Below are 25610 nucleotides of genomic sequence, written 5' to 3' on the forward strand. Positions count from 1 at the left end.
CAAAAAGAAAAAAAAAGCCGGAAGTGGCGCTGTGGCTCAAGTGGTAGAGCGCTAGCCTTGAGCTGAAGAGCTGAGGGACAGCGCCCAGGCCTAGAGTTCAGGCCCCACGACCAGACCCCCCAAAAAAAATATATAACATATGTCTAGTTTCACAAGTTTCTTTTTCCCAGGTAAACATTTTGAAGATGTGATTGATCTGAATACTCACAACTGAATCATTCTTAAAGACTCTCTAAGAATACTAACATAAGCTTTATTTTTTTACAGCATCAATACTTGTTAAATAATAGAATATTTCATATAATTATGATTTCCAGTATTTGCCAGTCATGGAAGTTTTTATTTTCATTTCAATTTTTAAAAAAATATATTTAGTATATATCTCAATTTATATTTTGTCCATTTGAGATTCAGAGGTAAAGCAATTTATGACACAATTCCCAGGACTTCACACATGCTAGGAAAGTTCTCTGTCACTGGAACCATGTTCCAGTGCTTACATTAATTTTAGATTCAGGCAATTGAACAGGGGCTAGTTGAGTCATTGTGTTCAAATATCTTCTGTTGATGCTGACAACTGTTTGAACTACTCTGAAATTAAATATTTAAAATTAATTTATTTAAAAACATTTTGTAAGCACACATTAAGAATTATTCATTTAAATACAAATGGAGAAAAACTAGAGATTATTATTAATTATTATTATTAATTATTCATTTAAATGTGAATAGAGAAAAATAATCCTATTGTTAAAATGGAATATACATAGACTAAATTGTGGTTAATAGGCATTTTAGTTTTTACATATATTTGAAATCTCATACCTTACAAATATTTTATAATCAGATATGTTATATTTCAATTTTACAAGTGCATAAGATTTTTCTATTAGGTGTGAAATTTGGAAATTTGAAATCATTTATGATAGAGACCTATTTATTTCCTAATACGTATCTATTTTGGTCAATAGTCTTAAATTACTTTATGTAAATAAAAATTTCTCATAGCTTTATTAAACAAAGATGGTTTGTGAAAAATATTGAATAATACTACTAACACAAGCCCATGAGATGGTAAACAGTCACAGAATAAGATCTATTGCTAAGAACTTGGAAACAAATTATTTAATAATTTAACAAAAGTATTATAACCCATTTCACATTCTCAGCTCATCTATTATCCACTTATTATCTTCCTGATTCAAGTGATATCTTCAGGAGACTGAACAACTTGTTGTGTTTTTTGGCCTTTCTCAATTCTTTTATTCCTCCCTGAATAGATGGCTAATGATTGTTTGTTGATAGTTTTCTGTAAGTTCAAAGACTTTGACATATATAGTCTGTGAAGTATTAAATCATTCTGTGAATCATGCTATATTCAAATCTATACTAAGCACATTCTGACTTTGCTAATGTGTGTTAAGAGACAAAACTTACTAAAAATGAATCTGTTCTACTGGTTTAAACAATAGAAAGAATAAGCTGAGAGCTGGAGGCTCACATCTGCCATCTAGCTACTAAGCAGGTTGAGATCTGAGGGTAGTGGTTCAAAGACAACCTGGTCAGAAAAGTCCACGAGACTCTCATCTCCACTAAACTACTAAACTACTCAGTAAAAGCTGGAAGTGGCCCTGTGGCTCAAGTGGTAGAGGGTCTAGCTTTGAACCAAAAGAAGCTCAGGGACAACTCCCAAGCTCTGAGTTCAAGCACCAGGACTGGCAAAAATACATGGGGTAGGGGGAGAGAGAGAGAGAGAGAGAGAGAGACAGACAGACAGACAGACAGACAGACAGAGACAGACAGAGACAGAGACAGAGAGACAGAGACAGAGACAGAGAGAGACAGACAGACAGAGACGGACAGACAGACAGACAGAGAGAGACAGAGAGACAGAGAGAAAGACAGAGAGACAGAGAGACAGAGAGAGACAGAGACAGAAAGAGAGACAGAGAGAGACACAGAGAGAGAGACAGAGACATAGAAAGACAGAGACAGAGAGACAGAGAGAGAAATTAGCATATATCAAATTTGCTTTTCTAAACCAGAACCTTAATCTCTGTGATATATTACTTGAAAAATAAGCTAATAGAGCTCACAAATGTATCCATGAAAAACACTGAGAAAACAATGGGCATTTAGTAATTTATATTTTGTCATTCTTTAAACCATAAACATTAGTTCCAGAAATCTGTTCTTTACTTCTATCAAAATGATGAAATAGTACAAATCATCAGGTTATTTCAAGTGCTAAGAGAAGCTATATGTGCAAAGGTCTTGGGACCATGAAATTCACAGAACACTTTAAAATATTTCTTGTTCATTACAAAGTAACAATATTTATAATCAATATTATGAATTATCTTAACATATTTCCTGTACATTTTCATTACACGTCCATTGTGACTGACCTATCATCATTCATGTTGATTCTTCACCCCGACGATTATAAATTATCTAGTGACTAGATTCTTACTCTTGTTTCCATAGCTTAACACAAATTTGTTTCGTCCAAGATAAAACCACTGTTGATTAGCATCCTGATTTCTACCTTATTCAAATTCGTTGTTGCCTTGTACTCATATTATCAACATTTCATAGTTAAAAAAGGCAACGTAGTTTACTTTTATGCTGATTTTTGTTTCTCATTTCCTAAGACTAAAAGGTTAAATTATTTCATTTTCCATTCATTTTTCATATATCTCACTTTTTTGTGCTTAGCTGTCATTGTATCTACAATCTACAAATTCCGTTTAGTCTCTAAGGTATGCTAGACTATGGATTATATTCAAATGGCCTCTGGCTTGTGTGTATTCAAATTTTTCTCATGTAAACATACTTTTCAAAACCTTTATCCAGGAAGAAAGTTGACTAAACTTCAAGACCCCATAGTACTTTTTATTCATCTAATGCTTCCCCAGAACATAAGAGTTGAATAGAATCTAGAAATTGATTATTGGAGCAATAAGTAATAATAATTAACAATGATTATGAATAATAATTAATAATAATTTCAATGTGTTATTTTTCAGGTGATATTATTAGCTGTCACTTGCAGTAGATGGAGCACAGGAATAACGTGACCGAATTTATTCTCCTGGGACTCACCGAGGACCCGATGCTGCAGAAAGTCATCTTTGTTCTCTTTGTGATAATTTACATCATCTCCATGACGGGAAATGTGCTCATCATGATCACCATCACTGGAAGCCCACTCTTGGGGTCCCCTATGTACTTTTTCCTAGACTATCTCTCCTTTATCGATGCCTGCTATTCATCTGTCAATACCCCTAAACTGATTGTAGATTCACTTCATGAAAAAAAGACCATTTTATTCAATGGATGTATGACCCAAGTCTTTGGTGAACATTTCTTTGGAGGTGCCGAGGTCATCTTGCTGACTGTGATGGCTTATGACCGCTATGTAGCCATTTGCAAGCCTTTGCACTATGCAACCATCATGAATCGAAAAGTGTGTAGCCTACTAGTGGGTGTGTCCTGGGTGGGAGGTTTTCTTCATGGAAGCATACAGATATTTTTCATCATCCCATTACCTTTCTGTGGTCCTAATGTGATAGATCACTTTATGTGTGATCTGAATCCATTGCTTGCTCTGGCCTGCACTGATACCCACACTTTAGGGCTCTTTGTTATTGCCAACAGTGGTTTCATTTGTATACTAAACTTCCTCCTTTTGCTGGCCTCCTATGTGGTCATCCTGCGCTCCCTGAAGAACCACAGCCTGGAGGCCAGGCGCAAAGCCCTCTCCACCTGTATCTCCCACATCACAGTGGTTGTCTTATTCTTTGTGCCCTGTATAGTGGTGTATCTGAGACCTGCCGTTACTTTACCCATTGATAAAGCAGTTGCTGTATTCTATACAATGTTAACTCCCATGTTAAATCCCTTAATCTATACCTTGAGAAATGATCAGATGAAGAATGCCATTAGAAAAAGGTTCAGTAGGAAAGTGTTTGCAGGGGTTAAATAAACTAGGCATTGAACCCAACATAGATTCAGCAGAAACAGCAAAGTCAGTCAATTACTGGGTAACATTTTTTTCTTTCTTTGTTGCCTTTCTTTCCTTCCTTCCTTCCAAAGACAGCAAGCAAGATCTCGTGTTTCCATATGTTGGAGTTCACATATATATATATATATACTTTTATATGAATATAAAGAGGCACATAGGCATTGGGCCTTTGTGATTCTCTCCTAAGAGTATCCTCTTTTGTCTCATTGTATGCATGTCAAATCCTGTATAATTTGTCATACCCCAGTGCATTTTAAACCTAACTTCTATATGTTAGAGAAAACATGTGACTTTTGTCTCTCTGAGCTTGCCTTACCTCACAATATGATTTGTTCTAGTTCTATACATTTCCCTGCAAATGAAATTATTTTATTCTTTCTAATGGCTGTGTAAAATTCCATTGTGTAGGTACCACTCATCTATTGTGAGATATCTGGGCTGCTTCCTGGGTTGTATCTTGGCTATTGTGAATAGCGCAGTCAATGAACATGGATGTGCAGGTGGCCTTATCATATCATGGATCATGATGCTCAGGGTAGGTGCCTAGGAGTGGTCGGGTCATAAGGAAGGGCTATATGTTTAGTTTTTTGAGGAACCTCCAGACTGCTGTCCAGAGTGGTTGTATTAGCTTACATTCCCACCAGCAGTACAGTAGGGTTAGTTTTTCACCACGCCCCTGCCAACATTTGTTGTTGTTTGAATTCAAAATGTTGGTCAATCTTTCTGGGGTGATATGGAATCTCAGAGTTGTTTTGATTTGCATTTCTTTTATGGCCAGAGATGATGAATATTTCCTCGTGTGTTTTTTTTTTTTTTTTGCCATTCCTACCTCTTCTTCTGAGAAGTCTCTCCTTAGCTCCCTTGCCCATTTAGTAATTGGTTTATTAGGTTTGGGAAGGGTTAATTTCTTAGCTCCTTGTATATATTGGTTATTAGGCTTTTGTCTAATATACTGTTGGTAATGATCTTTCCCAGTTGGCTGTTTTTCTAGTTTAGTAACTATGTCCTTAGCTGTGCAGAAACTTTTTATTTTGATGTAGTCTCACTTGTGAAGTCTCTCTCCTATCTGTTTGCCCCTGGGACTCTATTCAAAAGTTTCTGCTTATAAGTTGTAGTGTTTCTCCCACTCTCTCCTGCAGTAGTTTCAAAGTTTCAGGTCTGACATTGAGGTCTTTGATTCACTTTGAAATAAATTCTTTAGGGGAAAAGAGTACTACGGACAAGTTCCCTGAATCTTTCTGAAAGGCTTTTAAATATTTTTATTGTCTAAGGCACAAATGTTACTTTGTGCTATTTATCATATACAGGAAAGATCCATTGTGATTGGACTGACCATTTGGATGTTTTCCCTGCAAACTAGTTACTTCCTGCCTTGTAGGAAAAAAATCATAAGTCAAAGGTTAGTTCTCTTGAGTGAATCAAGATAAACTATTTTAAATTCAAACCTCAGTTTGTGTGGAAAAAATTTTTAGACTTGAGAAAGGAAGAAAAAGAGGTATACTGATGAAGATACAACCTTATCAGCTACTGATTGTGCATTGAATGATCTTAGGAGTATCTTTACATGTGCATTATCACTTGCATATAGAAATTTATTTTTCCCATTCTGAGGATTGTATCGAAACAAATATGCATAGCTATCATTAAGATAATTTAAGATAACAAGGTAAGTACTATTTTAGTGCTAATGCTTATTAAGCATTGTTTTCATGCACAGTAACTATTACTATTCAATATTTGTCAGATATAATCTTAGAGCATTTCTTCCTCATCCCAATTTTTTAAGAAATAGTCGGTAAATATCTTAACCAAATGTATAATTGGACATTGTGGGACTCACAAAATTGATGCAATATTTAAAATCTAGCTCTAATGATTATCTACTTAGAGATGATAATTTTAATATTTAAAACTTATCATGGGGATGAAACCCATGAAAATACATTTCAAATACACAAATGACCTAAAAGTAAACAGTAAATGACTCAAACCATCAGCTTTCTAGGATCAAGTATTACAGGTAACATAAGCCAACATTTTAAAGAAGATTTTTAAGAAGAAATATTGGGGAGGATTCTGAGTTTAGTGCATAGTTAAAGTTTTCTCTGTATGATTGCTCACACTTTATGTGCTGAGTGCTTGTACCAGTACAAAAGCAAATGAAAGCCTTCTATTGCTCACAGCACTGAAGTCCACAGTGCTGATGTGTTTATGTAACAATCCACTCCCAGGTCAATATATAAAGTGTTCTTACTTTATGAATGAATGACAAAGTACATATAGGAAATATACTCCATCTAAGAGCAGTTTCAAGCTGAACACACAAGAATCAAATCTGATGTTTCGGATTCTCAAACCTCTACATCTAACTACAACAGTTTTCAGTAGACTCCAGGAGCTCAATAGTTTCTAATTGTATTAGAGAGAGATTGCTGAGTCTGCTGGACAGAGAAAAGCAAATAAGTGCTTCCAAGAAGGCAGCAGTGGCATTTATTTTCTTAATGATTGGAATTTCAAATATCAACATGTCTGTATTGCTGGAAAATTTGGCTACAAAGTCCAATAAGGTAAATGAAATTATTATGGTCACTTAGAATTAGATGATCAGTTCAGTGTTGCTATACAAAGGATATCATGGGGTATGTAGCTTAAGGTAATGATTTGAAAGATAATATATATTCACATTTCCTCAGATAAAAGTAAGTTAATAAAGAAGAATAACCAGAGAATTATTGTTGGTGATGCCATTTGTTTTCTGTTTGTCTAGACCAGGACTCTAAACTTCACTGTGCTTAAATTGCCCCTAAAATAGGTAGGAAAACAGGTACAAAAAGGGTAATATTAACTATCTAATAGGTTCAAGAGGAGGGTTAAATCAATAAGAATTTCCCAAAGCGTGGAGAACCGAGTAAATTCTGTGAACAGTATTTAATATTGCCATTGTTATTAAAAATCATAAACATTATAGCTCTAGAGGTCATTTCCTTATTTGTCAAACATGACATGATATCTATGACACAATTTATTTAACATAGTAAAATGAAACATTGTGCAAAGCACATGATAAGATACAACTTATAGCAAAACATCATGTGTTACTATTGGCTAAGGCAAATATCATTACTCCCTTTTCTGAAATCTTGTATGATAATCTTCTATAATAAATAACTCTTGTATTCTTTCAATTCATTTACATAGTTATCACCTTGTAAACTTAATTTGGCATATTATAGACCTTTAACAACTGAGGTTCCTGTCTTTGGCTTCCATTGCTTATTGAATACTAATTTGATTCTTCAAAGACCAATACTCCATTTATTATATTAGTATCTAAATTCACAATTATTTACTTTTCTTCAACTTACATTCTGAACTACCTTTTATTAGATCTCCATTTCAAAAGAATAAAGGTCAAAATACATTAGTTTTACACTAATGGCCATGATATCCTCTTTCTACATCTTTTGTGGGCTTAGCCACCTTTCCATGTGCAATGTACCTGTTCTGTTCACACTCTGTGTCAAATCAGCCAATAAGAGCTGCAGATCATGTCCTGACCTGTGGGTTTATGAAGCTTCTTCATTTTTGTGGTCTTTGCTGAATCTATATGAGATCTTTGTAAAATCCTTATTTGGCAGCAGTATGTGAAGCCATTTCTTTTTTTTTATCATTTAGTTTCATGTTTATTTATTCATGCACAAAGTGTGATACAAAGTTCAATTTTTCAATGTTTTAGTCTTACAATGGGTAGAAATTATGTAAAATAATGTCAGCATCATTCATAGTTTCAAAAAATATTTTAAAATAGATCAAGCTACAATAAGAGTTCTCTGCCCTTATTCCCTTAGATCTTGGATATACTTCTATAGTATTCTTCTGGGGGCGGGGGAGGGGGGAATCTCATTAGAGCTCTATTATAGACATGAATCTTCCTTTTTTTGTGTTTTGTTTTTCAAAAAAAATCTTAAGTGGTTGTACCAAGGAGTTTCCATTAAAAATCAGTTTATACGTACAATACATCTTGATAAATGTCACCCTTTTGAACATTCTCACATCTCTCCCTATCTTCCCTCCTACCCTCCATTGCCCTCCACCTTCTGAATGGGCTATCCATTGAATTCTTGACGGTATTCTGCCCCTCTTCTCCTTTTGCCACCCTTTTCCCCCTTGACTCCACCCCACCTCTGTGGAGTACTAACTTCCTGGTATTTAATTTTGCTGAACTTTGACTTTGCCTTTCTAAGGAATTACGCTATTGGAGTTCTCCTTGTATTGCCACTTAAAAAAAATAAGCTTAGGGCTTATTGTACCACACTATCTTGAGAAGTTTTCCTAACTGGGTAAAATCTGTAATTTGCATTGGTGATTTGTTACAAATGGAAACTTAAAATAAATCCAGCTTTGTGTTAGTATTGTTTCAGGTAATGCAATTAACACAGGAGGCAATGGAGAACAGGAACAATGTGACAGAGTTTGTCCTCCTGGGGTTAACACAGAATCCAAAGATGCAGAAAATCGTATTTGTCCTGTTTTTGGTCATCTACATCATCACTATGGTAGGAAATGGGCTCATTGTGGTCACCATCACGGGCAGCAAACTCTTGGGGTCCCCCATGTACTTTTTCTTAGACTATCTCTCCTTCATTGATGCCTGCTATTCCTCTGTCAATACTCCTAAGCTGATAGTGGACTCACTCAAGGAAAAGAAGACTATCCACTTCAGTGGATGCATGACTCAAGTCTTTGGGGAACATTTCTTTTCAGGCGCAGAGGTCATCTTGCTGACGGTGATGGCCTATGACCGCTATGTGGCCATCTGTAAACCTTTGCACTACGCAACCATCATGAACTGGCAGATTTGTCTTTTGCTAGTGGGGGTTTCCTGGATGGGGGGCTTTCTCCATGCCACCATACAGCTCATCTTCATTATCCAGTTGCCCTTCTGTGGCCCTAACGTCATCGACCACTTCATGTGTGATCTGAGCCCTTTGCTCAATCTTGTATGCATGGATACTCACATTCTGGGGTTCTTTGTTGCTGCCAACAGTGGCTTCATCTGTGTGTTGATCTTCCTCCTTCTGCTGGTCTCCTATGTGGTCATCCTGCGCTCCCTGAGGAACCACAGCTCAGAGGCCAAGCGCAAAGCCCTCTCCACCTGTGGCTCCCACATCACGGTCGTTGTGCTATTTTTTTTGCCCTCCATATTTGTATACATGAGGCCAGCCGTAACTTTGTCCATTGATAAGGCAGTTGCTGTCTTCTATATGACAATCACTCCCATGTTAAATCCTTTAATCTACACTATGAGAAATGACCAGATGAAGACTGCCATTACAAAACTGTTTGCTAGGAAAGTTCTCTCAGTGGAAAACTAAATGTGTATCAAACCCACTTAGATTCATTTGAGAACAGGGCAGACATGCATCTTGTATAAGTTTAGAGATGAATAGTTACAAGAAGAAGCAACAGTGAATTCATTGACAGATTCTGAGTGAAGAAGTTCACAAATAGGTACAAACAAATGAGACTATGTAATCTCAGTCATCTTTCAAAATTATGAAAGTAGTGGTTTTGGTTTGCTAACTTGATCCATGTATTTAGTTACATACTTGTTCTCCTTAATAAAAATCATTATAAAAATACTGATATCAAGCAGTAATTACTTTAACATTAAAAGTGGTGAGGCCTGCTAATATCCTCATTTGACTTGTGAGGACACTGAAATGAGATGTTCTCCAAACAGATACATTGATGAGCCATTAGCATAAATATGACTTTTTCCTGAAAATATCCTTAACTGTTATGATCTTAAAGACAAATGTTGATATGACAACTCAAGCCTGTAACCCTGGTATGTAGGAGCCAGAATCAGAAGGATCAATGTCAGAGGCTAAAAGACCTTTAGACCAGGACTAAAATTCAAGATTCTACCTTAAAAACAGACTAAAATACAAAGGGCTTTAGTGTGGTCTATGTGTTAGAGCTATGGTCTATACGGTCATGTTACCCAGGAAACCTATTCTCCACAAAAACCAAACAAAACAGGCAAATGAAAAATCTCCTATAGATGTTAGCTTATTCTGCTATTTTTATTTTTGAGTCAAGGATTTTTGCTGAGACAGTGTATATACTGCGTGAGTAGGCTGAAATCTAAACATTTTTCCTTGCTTTATCCTACCATCTTATAAGTCATAATTCACGGTTATCCCTTTTCAGTAATATTATGGCATGTAAATGCTTTAAGACTATAAAGATGGGGTAATTTATCCTTGGAGCCATTGGTAACAAAGTTCCAATTTTCAACATCAGAAATAATCCTTATTTATAAACCATCAGAAATAATCATGAACCAAATAAAAAACCTGTCAATTATTAGTAAGAAACTTTGACCCTTGTAGCCTTGGTGACAGCAGTTTCTATAAGGCAGCCCAATGTCTGTCATCTATTACATGAATAAATACATAATTAGTGAAATGAACAGGCATTTAAAAATTATTTTATTGTGAAGATGCTATACAGAGGGGTTACAGTTACATGAGTAAGGTCATGAGCACAGTTCTTATCAAACATTGTTACTCCTCCTTTGTTTTTCTCCTACTATCCCTTTCCTCCCCCCACCACTTGAAGATGTAAAGATCATTTCCAACATAGTGTCATGGGAGTATCATTGCTGCAATGGATCATCCTGTGTCCTTGTTTCAGCATTTTGTTATTACTCTTCACCTCCCCAAATTAGATAAATATATATACAAGATGCAGGGTACCACAATGAAATACAGGGATAACAAGGGATACACCATAGGGGAAAGAGCATACAAAAGAAACAAAAAAAATCACATAGTACATTAAAAACAACAACAATAAAGAAAAATCTTTTGCGTCCATATCTTGGGGTTCACTTTTAAATAAATACATTTTCATGTTATTGGAGAGATGATGTACAGAATGATTACTGTTACATAAGTCAGGTAATAAATACATTTCTTTTGGGAGAGTGTCACCACTTCCTTTGCTCCCTCCCAGTTTCACCCCACCCTGTCCCGATCCAGAGTTGTATAGTTCATTTTCCACTACTTCCACTGTCCCACCTTCTCTCTCTCTCTTTCTGTGTGTGTGTGTGTGTGTGTGTGTGTGTGTGTGTGCGCGCGCGCGCGCGTGCTCTGGTTCTGAGGACTGAGCATTGTCCTTAAGCATTTTTTTTTTGCTCAAGATTAGTGCTCTACCACTTGAGCCACAGCTCCACTTCCAGCTTTTTGGTATTTAATGAGACTCATGGCTTCTAATAGTGATCCTCAGATCTCAGTCTCTTGAGTAGCTAGGATTACAGGTATGAGCCATTAGTACCTGGCTTGCTTATATCCTTTACAGTTTTGACTATTCATATTTTCCCAATTAATCTGTGACCCACTGCCTATTGCAATATTGCACCACTCTGTGGTGTGTGTCCATGTGTGTCTGTGTGTGCATGCAAGTGTATTTTAGTATTTTATCTCTGTCACTATAAAATGATATGTCATACATTCTTAGCCAAAACCTAGAATTAGACATTTCTACAAGAACCACTGATGATTTTATTGAATAATATTATTAGAACAAAGGCCCAAGGGTTAGATTTTTTTATCCTCCCAAAGGAAATGTCATTTATTATTAATTAACACTTTTAATTGAAATAATAACCTATCTCTTTCCCTTTACATCAGAGATAAATTGAGGATTAAGCTTTTTAACCACATCTGGATCATGTTCCTCAATTGAGAGGAAAGACACACTTCAGGGAATGCCTATCCCCAACTTCTGTATTTTACGTCATTTATATTACACACACCTCCAGGGAAGAATGAAAGGGGAGGAAAAGATCAGTTTAAAGCCGATGTGAGGATTTATTTCAGAAAACTTTGAATGGGTTTGAAATCCAACTAAAAAATATAAACTTCTTTGTGAGATCAGAGGAGATTCTGGAGTCAAAGACATTAACTTGGAAGCTCTTTGAAGATTCCCAGTTGAGTGAGCAGCCTCCGATTCTTTTCAGAGGGAAGGAAGTCAGCTGGCCATCTTACCCAAAGCTGGTAGGATTTGTGTTCACGTGTACTCATGCTGCTTTCTTGCGGAATGAAATTCAGATTAATGTTATAGACTGTTACAGACACATGAAGCACACATTATCAGGTACTTGTGCAAGGACAGCATTTGAGGGAGTTTTCTGGAGATGTTTCGCGTTCAAAAGTGAGAAGATGGAAAGAGAAGAGACAGAAATGGGCTAGTAAGGCCTGATGATAGAAGGGTGTGAGGGATAATCAAGTAGAAATAATATCTGTTTGGGATATTCCATGGAAAGAGTCCATGCAAGTGACAATGTTCAACTAAATGTAGTCAGAGATCAATATGTCTCTTGTTCCAATGGCAACAGAGCATAGAATAATAGATTAGCGTGGAATGTGATTAATTCGAATTCATAGGAAACCATTTACTTCTATGATGCTGCTTATGTCTACAATTCTTACGAACTACAAATTACCTATAGTATACAAATATAACAGTATGTTTATTGCTACATCTGTATATCCAGAAAACTATGAATGTACAGATGGATTAGATGTACAGATAGATTGGGTTTATGTTACTTAATTCTCAGAGCTCAAATATTTCTTAAAAAATTTCATTTCTAAAGAACATTTGCCAATAATACCTTTGGAAAACAATTACAAAAATAAATGTGGTTATTGTCAGTGTGGTCCTGTAGGTTATATTTAAATCTGACTCAGTATTTTTTGTACCATCTAGTTCTTACAGCAAAAGAAGTTGTAATGGCTCAGTGATAAGCAAATGTGGTTCATAATGTCTTAGGGTAAGGGCTCATAAAGCTTTATTTGTAATGCAGTATGACAACACATTTCATATATTACCATATCTTACATTTGAAAGGGAATTTCCCATGTATAACTCTAAGAATGCAGATTTCCTACTTAGAGACTGCAAATTATGTTTCTGTTCATAGTTGTCTTAGTAAACTTACAGTATGTGGCAAATCCAAATAAATGTCAATTCACTTTTATATCTCCATTTTCTTAGATGAGTCAGGGTTTGAAATAGTCACAAAAGTGTACACTGCAAATTTTATTGTGAGTCTACCAAGGACATTTTTAAAATTCTTGATAATTACCTGTAAACCTAAACTTGGAGGAGTGTTTTGATTTATATCAGCTTTTCTTCAGGTCAATCTCAGGTTGTCCCTGGTCTTGTACAACAATTCTTTGAAGGGCTGCAGTGGCAGAGTGCTTGCCTAGGAAGCTCACCACCCGGAGCTCAAACCCCAGAGACAAATTTAACAGAAATAGAGATTAAACTATTCTTACTTTAGATTACGCAGATTTGATTTGATTCCATTGCTAAAATTATATGCGCATTATGTCTGTCTCTTTCTTCTTTCTGTTTCTCTCTTTCAAAATGCAAACTTCACTCTGTGTGTGTGTGTGTGTGTGTGTGTGTGTTCCTACATGCCTTGAAATTTCATTAAGGATACCTACAATGTTTAAAGAGCTATCACCAGAGTTTTAAAAAACTTTTACTATATGTGTACATTTTAGTGAAACTACCAGGTTCAATGTGACGTAAAAGAAGCAAAAGTTTTCTGCGTATTACCTGGACCTTAGTACATCTTCGCTTAACAGCTCATGATGGTCAAAATATTAACAGCTGATGCCAAATACTCTTGCTTAAGGCTTCATTACTTTGTTTCAACATTTTCTTTTTTATATATTTTTATTGTAAAGATACTGTATGGAGGGATTACATTTCCTATGGAGCATTGTTACCTCCTTCTTTGTTTTTCCCCTACTATCCCTTCCTCACTACCTCCCCAACTCCTCCCTTCCCACCCCCCTGAAGTTGTAAAGTTTGTTTTCAATATAGTGTCTTGTTTGTCTCATTGTTAGAATGGGTCAACCAGTATCCTTGTTTCAGCAATTTGTTATTTCTCTGCCCAAACCTCAGTAGATAATGGATTAAGAAAAAATATAATATGTATGCACATATATGCATATATAATGGAATATAATACATATATTTATAATGGAATTCTAGGCTTCCATCAGAAAGAATGACACTGCCCCATTTGTTAAGAAATGGAAAAACTTGGAAAAATTATATTAAGTGAAGTAAGCCAGACTCAAAGAAACATAGGTCCCATGGATTCCATTATTTGCAATAACTAGGACATGTCTAGGATAATCTTACCAGACAAGCAGAAAAGGTCAAAAGCTATGTACATATGACCATATAAGATGATAAGTGAAATGAACCCTAAGACACAAGAGGTTTTTACTTTGTTGCTGTTGTATTTATGTATTATGTTTTTTGTGTTTCTTTTGTATGTTCTCACCCCCATGGTATAACCTCTATTGTCACTGTATTTGATGCCAATGCCCTGCGTCTTGTGTATACATTTTTCTAATTTGGGGAGGAGAAGGAAAATAACAAAATGCTAAAACAAGGATACAGATTGATCCATTGTAGCAATCAACAAATATTTTCTATTTCATTATTTTTGTGTGCAGTCTGGGAAATGGGTTAGATGTTGTTAAAATTTTCACGGAAAAAAACCCTATAGGAATGCTAAGTGTTAAATCACTGGTAAGATAGAATTGCATGACTGAAGCTATGCATTCTACGTTTAAATTTTGTATTTTGTTTATGCAATTTTCTTTTCTCCTTTGTAGATTTTTTTGTTCTAACCTGTGATTTCTGCACAATGACGGAAATGATGCAACAAAACAGCAGTGTCACTGAGTTTATACTGTTAGGGTTGACCCAGGATCCTGAGAGACAAAGTACGGTGTTTTTCATCTTCTTGCTTTTCTATGTGGCCACTATCTTGGGAAATACACTCATCATTGTGACCATCATGTTCAGCTCAGCACTTGGGAGCCCCATGTACTTCTTTCTGTTTTATTTGTCCTGTGCAGATACCTTCTTTTCCACATCCATAGTCCCCAGACTCCTTGTGGATTCCCTCTCTACAAAGAAAATAATTTCCTACAATGAGTGCATGACTCAAATCTTCGCACTGCATTTATTTGGCAGCTTGGAGATCTTTGTCCTCGTCCTCATGGCTGTTGATCGCTATGTGGCCATCTGTAAGCCCTTGCGCTACCCAACCATCATGAGAAGGCAGGTCTGCCTCATCTTGATTGTGTTTGCCTGGATTGGGTCATTTGTACATGGCACTACTCAGATTATCCTGCTCTTAAGATTGCCCTTCTGTGGACCCAATTTGATTGACCATTACTGCTGTGATTTGCAGCCATTGTTGAAACTTGCGTGTACGGACACATACGTGGTCAACCTGCTGTTTGTTTCTAACAGTGGAGCCCTTTGCTCATGCAGTTTCTTGATTCTGATGTTTTCATACATAGTCATCTTGCGTTCGCTGCGAAATCACAGCGCAGAAGGGAGGAAGAAAGCTCTCTCCACTTGCTCTTCTCACATCATTGTAGTTGTACTATTTTTTGGTCCCTGTATATTCATATACACACGTCCCCCAACTACTTTGCCCATAGACAAGATGGTGACAGTATTTTATACCGCCGGAACACCCTTTCTAAATCCACTTGTATATACTCTGAGGAATGCAGAAGTGAAGAATGCCATGAGAAAGCTGTGGCATGCTGTACGGATGCGTGAATAAGTGCAGATATCAAAAATGATTATCTCGAATTTTGTGGGCATGACATCACCATAAACAGGTTTTGAGTACTGAATGCTTGTAATGGGTAAGGTATTGATTAAAAAGCATGATCTTTGTGTCATAGATTGTGAGAACGTAGATATTAACTTAGAAAATTGTAAGTCAACCTTTCCTCTTCAATTTTTTCCCCATCCATGTACATTTCAAGGTGCAAATGTGAGCACGTTTTTTATTCATACTTAAGGAAACTGATTTCCTTCCTCTTTGTGCTTTGGCCACAAGACTGATAGCTTCTGTGGAATTTTGCTGGCCATTTGTTTACTTGAGAGCTCAAATGTGGTGTTATTTTCTATAAGTTATATGTAAAAACTTGGTGTATATATTATTCAGTCTGTGTGTGTGTGTGTGTGTGTGTGTGTGTGTGTGTGTGTGTTTGCATTCATGCCAGTCCTGGGGCTTGAACTCAGACCCTCTGAGTTTTGTTTTGCTCCTTTACTCACGCCTGATACTCTACTATGTGATACATGTCTACAATCCAGCTTTTTTGTTGCTTCTTTAATATAAAGCCTCAAGGACTCTTCTGCTCAGGCTGGGTTTGAACCGAGATCCTCAGATCACAGCCTCTTTTATTTTTTTTTAAAGCAGGAAAGGATTTTATTGGAAAATTGTTTATTGCTATTACAGAGCAGAGAGAATAACAGTAGCATCATGGGAGAAAATGCATGGGAATTAAGAGGTGAATCACACCAGACCCTGGGCAGGGTTATACCACACAGATTGCCTAGACAGGGCATCACTTCTGGAGTTGCTGCTACCGTCGCTGCTGGGGTCAGGCACTGCTAGATTCTGCTGCTACTGGACACTGAAAGGCATCTACGTCCACTGTGCTTATTGCCATTGCAAGATGAATTTACCTTGTATCTTAAGTAGGATTTGAATTCCTTTCTGGTAGCACCCTGAATGGGCAAGCCTAGGCTATGTGACAGTACTGCAGCTGCCAAAGGATCACAGCCTCTTGAGTAGCTAGGATTACAGATGTGAACCATCTGTGCCTGGCTCCACCTATTGGTTTGACAAGCAGAAAGACAGCTAGGCAATCACACTTGCTGAAATTATGAGTAAATATAGAGGGTAATTCTCAATATTTGTTTTCTTATATTACATATTTTGTATTATACATACTGCATGGTTTCATCCTGATTATTTATAGGTAAATAATTCTAAAACAAGACAACAAGAGGCACATTTCATTTTACTACCAGTTTGTATGTAAATAGCTCTTTGTGTTTGAATTACAGTTTTTTCTTATACACACACAGTTTCTTTTCTTCCCTATTAATATAACTGGTATATAATGTTATTTTAATATATATTATTATAAAACATTAAAATATTAACTATGTGTTTGCCCAATATATTAAAACTATAATAACTGTGATACTTTTAAGAATTATGTACTCATTACCTTGCTGATGTAACTGAAACCCCTCTGTACAGCATTTTTACAATTAAAAAACATACAAAAAAAGAATTAAGACAACTAAGTAATAGATATTCCCATCCTAAATCTAAAAGTTTAAATGTATTGAATATATAGTACATTTTCTTAGAAAGAATAGCAGAAATAAGAAAAAAATTTGGAAGCAAAAGTATTATTATTTATTATATTCAATTTGCTAAAATTAATAAGTTCATGGAATTAACTATGGCATGTAGAATACATTCATAGTTGTTTCTGGTTAGTGGGGTCAGACAATTACTGTGACCATAAACCATTTTCTCCCTGTCTACGTGTTATGTTAATAAAGGGGCTACATAAACACAAAGGTTATGATTAATAATCATAATTTTCTAATAATCATATTTCCTCACTCTGGCCAGGCACACAGCAGATCCCACCCTTGGGCTGTATCTCTGAAGATGGATATCCTTCTACTTGGGCCTGGAGATAAGACTTGCCTTGGGGGTGTGTGGCTCATAGGAAGGGTGGTAGAGCAGAGTAACACGTTTACAATGTATGACTGTGGGTTATGTTATTTAAAGACATTTTGGGGAACTCTATTCTCAGTGACAGGAAGGCCATTTCCCCTTCTTCACCGCGGCCTGGGTGATATCCATCCAGGGCCTCCACCTTAGGTGATTTCTCTTAGTAGTTGGACAGTTAGATGTTTCCATCTTGACTGTCACCTGGCCTATTCTTGCTAATGTAGGCGCACCACACCATTTTTAACAGTTAGGTTCAACAGTTTTTACTCTGATAATAGATATTCCTTCTAAATTCTTTAATAAAAGTGGCTTTAGAATGATGTTTATTGGGGAAAGGGAAGTAAAGAAATGGTGGGACAAAGGGTGAACCAATTCAGCAGAATCCCACTAGGCACTATGTTGGAAATGAACTATACAACTTTGTGGGGAGGGAAGTCAGGAGGGGAAAAGCTGGGAGAGAATGACAGAGAAGGTGACACTGTTCAAAAGGAAATGTATTCATTACCTGACTCATGTAACTGTAACCCCTCTGTACAGCACCTTTACAGTCAAATTTAAAAAATGATGCATTATATTTGAAGTTCATAAACTTCATAGCTACCTAAGAGTTAGGTTATGAGTTATATCATAAACTTTATTTTATTTTTCCCAGGGCTGAGGACCGAACTCAGGGCCTTGCACGTGCCAGGTGGGCGCCCTTCCACTGGGCTAAACCCCCAGCCCCTATCATAAACTTTAAATATTCATCTATTTCAATGTATTGAAGTGTTTGCCTGCCTTTTCTCTATCTCTGTCTCTCTGTCTCTGTCTCTGTCTCTGTCTCTCTCTCTCGTGTTGTTCCTCATTAGCTCACAGATGTACATACCCCAGAACCTACCCCTCATCTAATCTCCCTTCATCTACCTACAGCTACCAAATGCTAGAGCTAGGAGAATATAATACACATTGATATCCGTTAACAATGATAAAAAGGAAATCTTATAAATATGTTAGAAATTATGTCACTCCCCCATGGTATAACCCCTGTTTTCACTGTATTTATGTTGGTATAATTTGGGGAGGGGAAGAGAAAAACAAAATGTTTAAATAGGGATACAGATTGACCCATTGCAACTATGAGATGTGCAAGACTCTATGTTGAAAAACAAACTTTACAACTTTGGTGTGGGGGTGAGGAGGAGGGGAGAGGGGGAAAGGATTGGGTGGGGGTGCGGGGGAGGCTGGGAAGGGATGGGAAGGGGAAACAAAGGAGGAGCTACAATGCTTGATAAGAAATGTACTCATTATCTTGCCCATGTAATTGTAGCCCCTCTGTACAGTATTTTCACAATTAAAAAAAAGAAAAACGAACTTTACAACTTAGGTAGGGAGGTGTAGTTGAGAGGTGGGAGGGACAGGATGGTAGGGGAAAAACAAAGGAGGAGGCAACAATGCTGGATAAGAAATATACTCAATACCTTGCTCATGTAACTGTAACCCCTCTGTATAGTATTTTCATGGTCTTATTTTTTTTAAAGGAAATCTTTAAGGAGCATATTCTAGGCTCTTTAAAGTTAAGATTTTTTCCTTTAAATTGCTCTACAGAAAGAGACAAGAGGAGAAAAATAGAATAGAGGAGCACTCATCTGGTATGAAGGGTAAGTATATATTGAGAAGATGGGATTTCTCTAAATTGACATCTCACTTTTAACTGTGGTTTGACAAGAGAGGTTGCCCAGCATAGGTGCAAATTCCATGAAACTTACCACTCCCGCCCGCATGTCCTCCTCAAATATTTATTTTTGTTGAATATTGGAAAGAGGTGAAAGAGAAGATTGGGTATCTATTTAAATTGAACTGTCTTAGACACAATCTCGGTTAATCAACAGCATCACTGGCTAGTATATGTAGCCAGTAAGCCATTGATAACAAGAGAACTTCCCTTTCCTATTCACAAATCTCCATGTCAGAAGCATAACAGGACACACTGGACAGCCATTTAGGAAAGGAAATCCTGCCTCACACCTGGAAGGGCTCACTCACTGCATAAGTAACATCCTCAAAGTCTCTATCTGAAGAGGTTGAAAACGCAGTCACTGGTGTTGGATTGCTTGTTAGGCTCTATGAGAGAGTCTGGTGCTGAGGTAAACCTGCATCCTGGTACCCTGGAAAGGGCTGCAGTGTCCTGCCTGGTGCCAGGGAAGGCTTGGCATTTTAGTCTATGGGTACCAATCTAGATTCTGTATCTGCAAGAATTTGTTTGGAAACTGTGTTAGCTTTCTACCATAATGATAAAGCAGGTTATATAGAACTGGTTTTGGCTCATGAGTTCAGAGGTTTTGGCTTACGATTGTTTGGCTCAGGGGCCATGAGAGTCTGCACAGCACTAGATTTTTATTACAAACAGGAAAACCCACAATCCCAACAGTATTGGAGTCTATGATTGAATCGAGTCCAAAGCAAAGCAATGTGCTTACTTTCTTTTTCTTTCTCTCACTGGTAGAGCATCACTGTTTCTGAGAGATTTTGGGAAAAGAGTAGCACAGATAAAATAAAATTGTTTTTCTACTTATTTAAAGGATTATTTACTTATGACTATGATATAACCAAGGGCTAAAATCTGAGTTTCCTAGTTTGTGAAGGTGTGTTTATGTGTGTCTACTTGTTCAAATTAAAAAGTTTGGATGGATGGGTGCCGGAAATTCCTGTTTCAATATTTTATAGATTCCCTTAGTCTAACTTGTAAATTTTGGTTATAAGAATATACCACCAACAGGATACTGAGGATGAATCACAATGATTTCTACTAATTACAATGTAAATAGAAAAATTGCATCATGCTTGTTAATGTAATTAGCCTAGTTTTTGAAAGTAAATAGTTAAAATATACACCAGCAGGTACCTTTTTCACATTCATTTATTTTTTAATTCAATGAAAAAATCTCACAAAGGAAATGTTTAGTGTTTCTGTCTATGCCAGGTGTCTCAGGCAATGAAATCTATTTCCTAAGGCAGGGCATAAACCATGTAGCCCTTTTAATATTCCCCAGTATTTACCATGAAACATTCATCATGTACAAGATCAAGGAGAATAGCATAAGTTCTAGAATAGAATATCAGAACTGGGCAAATCCTGGAGACTGATTGACCTAGGTAACCTTGTGGTCACACTAAGAGAAACAAAGTAATACCAATGAGTGTAGAGAAGTCTTATTATTTCTTCAAAATCTGAAACTTGGCGGAAGCTCACCTCCGTTCTGGACTGGCCGGGCAGGTTCACGTTGATTCTATGGAAAGAACAAAGAACTCCAACACCAGAAGACTCAATTCCCTTGGAAGCGTTTGTCTTGACACCACACTTTCCTCATGGCATTCTTCATGTCTGAGTTCCTCAGTGTGTAGATGAGAGGATTGAACAGAGGGGCGATCATGGTGTAGAACAGAGCAAACACCTTGTCCTCACTGACAGAATCAGCCATGGGGACGTAGGTGAAGATGAGGGGCAGGAAGAATAAGAGCACTATGGTGAGGTGTGAGCCGCAGGTAGACAGGGCTTTGCGGTGACCCTCGGATGAGCGAGTCCTCAAGGTGGACAGGATGATGATATATGAAACCACCAGGGCAACAAAGGTCAGAATAGATAATACCCCTGTGGTGGTAATGATAGCAGTCATCAAAAGCCTGGTGTCTGTGCAGGCCAGCTTCAACAAGGGAAAGATATCACAGAAATAGTGGTCGATCTGATTGGGGCCACAGAATGGAAGTTGAATAATAATCAATACTTGCATGAGTGAATGGATAAACGCTCCCAAAACAGAGGCCATCAGGAGAAGACAGCACACCTGTCTTCTCATAATAACCATATAATGAAGGGGTCTGCAGATAGCTACATAGCGATCATAGGCCATGGCCACCAAGATGAAGATTTCTGTGGCACCAAAGAAGTGGGCATAAAACATCTGGGCTATGCAGCCATGGAAGGAGATGGTCTTCCATTGTGTCAATAAATCCAGGATCAATTTGGGGGCCACTGTGGAAGTGAAGCAGACATCCATGAAGGATAAATAGCTGAGAAAAAAATACATGGGCTGCTCACTAAGTTGGCTGCCCTTGATGGTGAGAAGAATCATCAGGTTTCCTGAGACAATTGCAAGGTAGCACAGGGAGAATAGCACAGAACACAGAGCATTCATTTCCTCACCACTAAAAAGTCCCAGAAGGATAAATTCTGTGATGTTACCATGCTCCATGGTGTCAGTGTGTTTGCTTGTTTTGAGAGAGAAGATAATATACTTGAAACATTAATCTTTGAGAATTGTAATTTATTTTCAGTATCATTTATTTCCTCAACAAATAGATGTCAAGTATTAATAATGATTCATTTAGCAGAGTTGGACCTAGAAGAACAGGAATCAATGAAATATATCTAGTACTTTACTCAATAAATAGCTATCAAGTACTCATAACATTTCACTTAGCAGAATTGGACCTATGAGGACAGCAATGGATGAGTTACAAGTAGATATATCTAATGACGAGTATGGCGGGTTTTTTTTTAGAATAAATGATTATAATAGCAGTATAAGGTATCAATCTACTTCGGTTGTGACAAATTCCAAAATTTCACACTTGTCATGAACAGGAGAGTGGCAACTTTAAAAATGGAAATCATACTTTCAGCTTGCTCTTGAGATGCAATTTCTTTATTGTAGCTTAAGGGTGGATTTTTACATCCCAGTGATTATGTAACAGCTGTATGATTATTATTCAAAGGTAGAAGGCTACTGTAATTCTCACATTCAATGCATTATCATCATTATTATCATCACTGAGCCTACCAATCTCAGAAAGTAGATTTTGAATCTGTCAGGAGATAGGGTCAAAAAGGAAAATCTTTGGAAAATATGGCCATTTATTATATAGCCTTTTCCATAGCTGTGGCTTCCTATGCTGATACTGTATCTTATTTCCTAGTTCATTTTCCATCCCAATCTTGAGTTCTCATCATTTAAACCCATCAGACATTCTCTTCTAGCCTTTCCTTTTATAGCACTCTACATGTAGAGACCAGTTAAACAGAGAGAATTATCTTCAGTCTGTCTGTTTTCCTACTATGTTGTCCTGAAACGATGCAAAATGTTTTTCTCCTTTTCGTGCTCCTCAGTATTCCTGGTATGAAATACTGGAATATGCCACTGATAGAGGAAATACTCTTGATGCCAAACATTACCTTTCTTCATTTTTCAATTCCTTTCGCGATTTGAAATAACTTAATCTAAAAATCTTGCCATACAACTGCTGAAAACAAGATTCAGCTGTATAGTGAGTAAATAAACTGATGATAGAAATTTGCCATCATATTTGCACACAATTAGAACAGCAGGGTATCTTTGCTTCTTGTACAGTGCGTGCTCCTCTGAAAAATTTAAGGAAAAACACAGTTGACAAAGAGATTTGGAACAGGATTTTAGAGCTTGATATGAATTCCATACATGGATCTTAATTATCCACATTTTGGTCTAATAAATTTCAAAATCTCTGTAATGTCACAGAAGCAAAAGTTCACTTGAAAAGACTTGAGTTGGGTGTGAAATCTTAAAGACAAACTTAAAAAAATACTGAAATTTTGAGTCTCATATACCATCCCTTAAAATGAACCCTTTTGCTGTAGAATGTTATTAAAACTGGCAAAGCTATTTCTATACTTTATGGATTATGGTTAAGAAAGACAACTATAGCAAAGTAGTTAATACTTTACAAGTTAATCAATACATTTAGCAGTTAAGAAGAAAAATTTGTATAAAAGGTTTAGCAAAAAAAAGGTTTAGCAACATTTAAAAAGCATATCTTAAAATTCACGAATAGTTAGCACCCATTACAGTTTTTTAACTTTTATAAAGAAAATCATTGAAAGCTATGATCCTACTTGCCACAAAAACTTGCATTCCCCAATGTTGACAAATACACTTAGAGGCTAAGAAATACTGAAGACCCAATTACTAGAATTCATTTATATTTTAGGACAGGTAAAATTTCAAATAAAGTACAATGAGCATATTCCTAAAGAAAATATGTAATACATATTAAGTATTCTATATGACAACTTTCATATGAACAAAATATTTTAAAAGTGGTAAAATAGTAATAAATTTAACTCCTACAAATATACATTTTGAGTATAACTACCTTGATATTTTGTAAAAGAGAAAACAGTACAACTTGCAGTAAACAGGAAAAACTTGCAACTGGCAAATCCCACATATAAAATTTCTCAAATCTATCAGAATAATGAAAGCGAAGATTAAATGACAATGATATATCAGTCTCTCTCATATGTCAGATTTATAAAAATAAACATAAAAAGCTTCTGCATAAAAAGTGGTGTTAAAATGCTTAAATAGGGATACAGGTTGACCCATTGTAACAATGAGATGTACAAGACACTATGCTGAAAATGAACTTTACAATTTTGGCAGGGAGTGTGGGGGTAGTTGTTGAGGTGGGAGGGAAGGGATGGTAGGGGAAAAACAAAGGAGGAAGTAACAGTGCTCAAAAGGAAATGTACTCATTACCTTGCTCATGTAAGTGTAACTCCTTTGTACATTATTTTTTATAATAAATACATACAAAAATAATTAAGTAAATGAATAAATACATAAAAGTGGTGTTATTGTAGACTAGAGATTAAGCATGATCTATTAAAATCAACCTCAAAACATTTGCAAGAAAATCTTTTCTTCATATTTAAAAGCAAGAAATGATCTTTATAATACATGACATTAATAAAACTGGAAGTAGTGGTGATTGGTTCTTATTACTAAAATATTATATATTTTAAATGGATCCACATGGTACACTTACATGTGGATAAAACATTAATATAAGCACAAACCAGTAAAGAACACCAAGATGATCAAAATATGATAATGACTATGTTAAAATACCACCTTTGGAGTTGCACACAGTTTCTATCATACCTGTGCAATTAGAAATGAACAGAAAATTTTGAGGTAGAAAATAAATCTGTGGAATAAAGTTTCAACTCCAGTTGATATGGTAATTCAAAAGCTTTGATTTTTTTTCAAGAAGAAAATAAAATAATAAATTTAAATTTGTTTACTACTTTAAAATTCAAACTGATTATTTGATGTGAGTTTATATCTTCCATTAAAAAGAAATTTAGACCAATAAGACAGAAATCATAATATTTCATTGAAATTCAGCAAGCCTTTTTATAACTTGTTCCTAGTTACATTATTATTCCTCAATTACTTAAATTAGTGTGGATGTAGATGTGATTCTGTATGCATTTATTCTACAAATTGCAATATAAAATGAAAATAAAATATAGACATTTCTGTTCCTTCACTGTAACAGGAGATACTTTGTATCTTGAAATGGGAAAAAATGATTATTTCTGCCTCTACATTTATATCAAATTCACACCAAATTCCACACATCTTTTACCACACAATATAGATTATTTTTGTAAATAAAAAATGAAGCACTAATCATAATGATAATTTTCCAGTAGAGGTTGAATAAATTTCATAATCTCTTCAACCTCACAGCTGACATTGTGTACTCAACTTATCACTTGATTTATCATGCTCCTTTGGCAAATTTTATTTTAGCTAAACCAACACTAGCTATGGTAACAGTTTTAAAAAAAAAACTAGAAGGTAAATTTGTATTAGATCAGTGAAGCATGCAATTAAACAAAAGAGAGAAATGGAGAAACTAAGAAATAATAACTCACATGTTTTTGTTTCACTCAATTCCAACCAGTGCTCATCATAAAATCTTTTTTTTTTCTGAATCCATCACAAAAGAAAAAATATATATTCCAACACCAAATAATGAGTAGATACCTTTAGGGGAAAAAAGAAGCAAAATAAAACCCTTATGCTTTGTAATAATGTTTAAAATAAATGT

The 25610-nt window shown here is 36.0% G+C and overlaps 4 protein-coding genes across 4 annotated transcripts; 3 read left to right on the plus strand and 1 right to left on the minus strand.

Annotated features, from left to right (window-relative positions):
• Positions 1–3058: 3058 nt before the first annotated feature.
• LOC106001154 (olfactory receptor 4C46-like) lies at positions 3059–3988 on the plus strand. The gene has a single exon (XM_013036283.1). The coding sequence runs from the start codon at positions 3059–3061 to the stop codon at positions 3986–3988; it is 930 nt and encodes a 309-aa protein (XP_012891737.1).
• A 4484-nt stretch (positions 3989–8472) lies between these two features.
• LOC106001164 (olfactory receptor 4C46-like) lies at positions 8473–9402 on the plus strand. Its single transcript, XM_013036295.1, has one exon. The coding sequence runs from the start codon at positions 8473–8475 to the stop codon at positions 9400–9402; it is 930 nt and encodes a 309-aa protein (XP_012891749.1).
• Positions 9403–14786: 5384 nt separating this feature from the next.
• On the plus strand, positions 14787–15710 carry LOC106001142 (olfactory receptor 4C11-like). The gene has a single exon (XM_013036270.1). It carries the CDS (start codon positions 14787–14789, stop codon positions 15708–15710), a length of 924 nt encoding a protein of 307 aa, XP_012891724.1.
• A 5288-nt stretch (positions 15711–20998) lies between these two features.
• On the minus strand, positions 20999–21925 carry LOC106001143 (olfactory receptor 4P4-like). Its single transcript, XM_013036271.1, has one exon. It carries the CDS (start codon positions 21923–21925, stop codon positions 20999–21001), a length of 927 nt encoding a protein of 308 aa, XP_012891725.1.
• Between the last annotated feature and the right edge of the window lie 3685 nt (positions 21926–25610).

The sequence above is a fragment of the Dipodomys ordii genome, unplaced genomic scaffold (assembly GCF_000151885.1).
Source record: "Dipodomys ordii isolate 6190 unplaced genomic scaffold, Dord_2.0 Scaffold270, whole genome shotgun sequence".
Lineage (NCBI taxonomy): Eukaryota > Metazoa > Chordata > Mammalia > Rodentia > Heteromyidae > Dipodomys > Dipodomys ordii.

What these genes read in the sequence shown, in the direction of transcription:
- LOC106001154 (XM_013036283.1), top strand. Translation starts at nt 3,059, where the DNA reads ATGGAGCACAGGAATAACGTGACCGAATTTATTCTCCTGGGACTCACC.
- LOC106001164 (XM_013036295.1), top strand. Translation starts at nt 8,473, where the DNA reads ATGGAGAACAGGAACAATGTGACAGAGTTTGTCCTCCTGGGGTTAACA.
- LOC106001142 (XM_013036270.1), top strand. Translation starts at nt 14,787, where the DNA reads ATGCAACAAAACAGCAGTGTCACTGAGTTTATACTGTTAGGGTTGACC.
- LOC106001143 (XM_013036271.1), bottom strand. Translation starts at nt 21,925, where the DNA reads ATGGAGCATGGTAACATCACAGAATTTATCCTTCTGGGACTTTTTAGT.